The sequence below is a fragment of the Silene latifolia genome, unplaced genomic scaffold (genome assembly GCF_048544455.1).
Source record: "Silene latifolia isolate original U9 population unplaced genomic scaffold, ASM4854445v1 scaffold_257, whole genome shotgun sequence".
Taxonomy (NCBI): Eukaryota; Viridiplantae; Streptophyta; class Magnoliopsida; order Caryophyllales; family Caryophyllaceae; genus Silene; species Silene latifolia.
Genome location: NW_027413201.1, coordinates 180,185 through 183,951, shown reverse-complemented (window position 1 = coordinate 183,951; position 3,767 = coordinate 180,185). Strand labels below are relative to the sequence as shown.

The following is a 3,767-nucleotide window of genomic DNA, read 5'->3' as shown; positions in this document are numbered from 1 at the left end:
AACAAAAAATTAAATATAATGCAGTTAAAAAAATAATATATTTTAAACAACCAATTTGCCTTTTAATGTTGTTATAGATTTGATTGTGGTACAATTTAAAAAAAATATAATTAAGAAATCAATGCACTTTCTAGTAAAAATATTGAAACCAATTTCCCAAATTGCTGAATTTAGAGAGTGTGTGTTTTATTGTGGACTTGCAGATAGTCAAGGGTAAGGGGCTTACTACGCTTGGAATAATAAACAGGAGCCTGCCTCAAGATTCTTCTCCAGAATTGATAGATTTATGATAAATTCTGATTGGCTAGACTTATATCCTCATTCTAATGCACACTTTCTTCCTGAAGGTTATTTGATCATAACCCTTGTGTGTGTTCCAGAAGGCAGATTAGACAAAAACCTAGTGGCCATTTCAAATTTTACAATATGTGGTGTTTGGATCCTGGTTTTAAGGATATAGTTTCTCATGTTTGGCAGCAACATGTGTCTGGAACATATATGTATCAGTTGGTTTCCAAACTGAAGAACTTGAAGAAACCTTTAAAGGAGATGAATAGAAACAAGTTCTCTGATGTTGAGAAAGCAGTGGGAGTAGCCAGCGCTTTTCTTAAGGATATTCAAATTCAAATGAATGCTCAACCTACTCTTCACTCTCTTATTGTTGCGGAAAAGGAAGCTGCTGACTCTTATAGGCATCTATTAAAAGTGCAACATAATTTCCTAAGTCAAAAGGCCAAAATTGACTGGATTAGTCAAGGAGATGAGAATACCAATTTTTTTTCATAATCATATTAGAGCAAAATAGATCCATAACAGGGTCATGTGTATTAAAGAAGTTGATGGGGTGTCCTATAATAACCCTTAGGACATTGAATTTGCCTTTTTTTACATATTATAAGGACCTCATGAGCTCTTCCCATCCAACTAAAGCAGTGCACCTGCCTACTGTGAGAGCTGGTTCACTTATGACACTTCAGCATCAGAATATTTTACTATATGTTGTTTCTTCCACTGAAATTAAAGAAGCTCTCTTCTCTATCACAACTGTTAAATCACCAGGTCCGGATGTTTATAATAGCCAGTTTTTCAAGGAATCCTAGGATATTGTGGGGGGAAGCCACTATCAATTCTATCCAGGATGTTTTTTCAGAATTGAAGGATACTTAAACAGGTTAACACTACTACTATCACTCTCATTCCTAAAGTGGATAATCCTGCTAGTGTTCTTGAGTTCAGACCTATTGCTTGCTGCAACACAATCTATAAATGCATTGCTAAGGTATTGTGCAACAGACTCAGTAGGGTGTTGCCTGATATAGTAAGTGAGAGTCAAGGTGGCTTTGTGAAAGGAAGGAGTATAGTTGATAATGTGCTTATTTGCCAAGACCTTGTAAGATTGTATAGTAGGAAAGTAGCCTCCCCACGTTGTCTAATCAAAATTGACCCGAAGAAAGTTTATGACTCTGTGGAGTGGTCTTTCTTGGAACAAATGTTAGGAGCACTCAATTTCTCTGGAAAATTTATCAATCTAATGATGCAATGTGTAACAACCCCCACATATTCCTTATCAGTGAATGGAAGTACTTTTGGATTTTTTTAAGGGAAAAGAGGACTAAGGCAAGGAGACCCTCTATCTCTCTTGCTTTTTACTCTTTGTATATATAGAATATTTTTCCAGAATCTTGAGGGTGATTGTTAAACAAGAGGATTTCAGGTTTTACCCTATGTGTGGGCATTTAAAATTGAATCATTTACTCTTCGCTAATGACCTACTCATGTTTTGCAAAGGGACTGACAAGTCTATAAGGTGGATACTCGGAAGTTTTGCTACATTTTTTGCTGTTTCAGGACTACAACTCAACAAAACTAAATCAGAAATCTACTTCAATGGCATTCGAACTGATATTGTGAATAATATTATGCAAGTTTCAGGGTTTGTCAGATGCTCCCTTCCATTTAAATATCTGGGGATCCCAATATCTTCCAAAAAATTGTCCAATGTTGATGGGATAAAATTGATAGACAAGATGGTTGCTAGAATAAGGGGTTGGGGAACAAGGCATTTGTCTTATGCAGGGAGACTGACATTGGTGTCCTCTGTTCTTACAACTCTGCATTCTTATTGGGTCACAATTTATCTAATCCCAAATGGCATTCTGAACAAGATTAATGCAATCTGTAGGAATTTTTTGTGGCCAGGGAAAGATGAATATAAGAAGGCCCTTGCTGTAAGTTGGGATACTTGTTGTACTCCTAAGTCAGAAGGGGGACTAGGGTTAAATGATGCTAAGAACTGTAATAGAGCTTTACTGGGTAAGTATGCTTGGTGGCTTGCCGCTAAAAAAGATCATATATGGGTAAAATGGGAATCATGTCTATATGAAGGACAAAAATTGGACAGAATATACTCCTCCTACTGACAGCAGTTGGTCCTGGAGGAAAAGTGCCCAAAATATGTTTCTTTTTTCTCAAGCATACACTAATAATTAGTGGTTGAACTCTAATGCCCCTTATACTATCCAATCTGGGTATAATTGGCTGAGACACAGTAAAGCTAAGGTGCCCTCGAGATTTATTTGTTGGAGTAGCCTTAATGTCCCCAAGAGCTCATTCATTTTCTGGGCTAGTATGCATCAAAGGCTACTTATGAAGGATAGATTAAATAGAATGGTTGTGATAGTGGATGGTACATGTGACATCTGCAGAAGTGTACCAAAAGATCATCAGCATTTATTCTATCACTGTGTGTATAATGCAGAATGTTGCAAGATTCTAAAGCAAACTTTGAAGGTGAACCTAGTGCGTGGATTCTGAACTGGTGTAATGGTATTCAAATGCTAGGATTTCTAAACTTCATAAAAGTTTCATAGGTGCCTATTATGTGGATCTTTGTTATCTAATTTGGAAAGTTAGAAATGAAGATAGGGTGAAGATGGTGGTGAGGAGACCTGGTAATGTTGTGGCTCAGAATGTGGCTGAAATCAAGACTAGAGTCCTAAGGAAGAACATGAACATTCTCAAACCTAGAGATAGTAATTGGCTGCAAAGTATTTGATGTATGGTCTGTTGACTGTAATCGTTTATAGGTTGGTTGTAACATTACATTCATTGTTTCATTTATAATTTTATATAATTCTTAACTTTTGCAAAAAAAAAAAAAAAAAAAAAAAATTGAGGCTGGTCACCACGTACATTGTGGTGGTTGATGACAAAAAAATTCTAATTAAAAATTAACACAAAGTAACACTTGAAAAAAAAAATAGAAATTATGATGGTTTGAAATAGTTTACCAGATATAAGATTATGTAGATATTATCTTAAATTTTGGTAAAGATAATTATAGAGTAATTTATAATTTTAAACTAATAAAATAGTTAATAGTTTCCCTTCTTAATCTTCTCATATTTTTCTCCAAGCCTCTTCAGATTCTATCCATAAATAAAAATATATTCCGCCACATAGTTACATTATTAGTGGTGTACGGAAGATTCCGTACACTAAGTGTAACTGTAGCATCTTCCCAATCCTACAGCCAAGTTAATCATCTCTTTGCACGCCGAACCAAGGGTCGTAAACTGTTGCTAAGAAGTTGATTGCCTCGGAAGAAATCAACGCAAGGTTTATGATCAGGACGAGAAGATTAGTAATGTGAAGCGAACGGGCATGCTCAAGACCAACCAAAAGTGCACGCATCTCAAATCTCATTGAGTTACGCACGCCACAAGAGAAAAAAAATAGGCAAAAACAAAATTACCAGAATCGTCCTG

General features: G+C 35.8%; 1 protein-coding gene across 1 annotated transcript; it reads left to right on the top strand.

The window, feature by feature from the left end:
• Positions 1-426: 426 nt before the first annotated feature.
• Positions 427-3,055, top strand: LOC141639024 (uncharacterized). Its single transcript, XM_074448205.1, has 6 exons — positions 427-705; positions 900-1,067; positions 1,172-1,580; positions 1,849-2,317; positions 2,759-2,826; positions 2,910-3,055. The coding sequence occupies exons 1-6, from the start codon at positions 427-429 to the stop codon at positions 3,053-3,055; spliced, it is 1,539 nt and encodes a 512-aa protein (XP_074304306.1).
• Positions 3,056-3,767: the final 712 nt, after the last annotated feature.

Bases quoted from the DNA above. Each gene is read 5' to 3' on its own strand.
- LOC141639024 (XM_074448205.1), top strand. From the start codon at position 427: ATGTGGTGTTTGGATCCTGGTTTTAAGGATATAGTTTCTCATGTTTGG. The intron at 1,068-1,171 runs GTTTATAATAGC...ATACTTAAACAG, and splicing joins TTAAATCACCAGGTCCGGAT to GTTAACACTACTACTATCAC. The intron at 2,318-2,758 runs GTATGCTTGGTG...TGTATAATGCAG, and splicing joins AATAGAGCTTTACTGGGTAA to AATGTTGCAAGATTCTAAAG.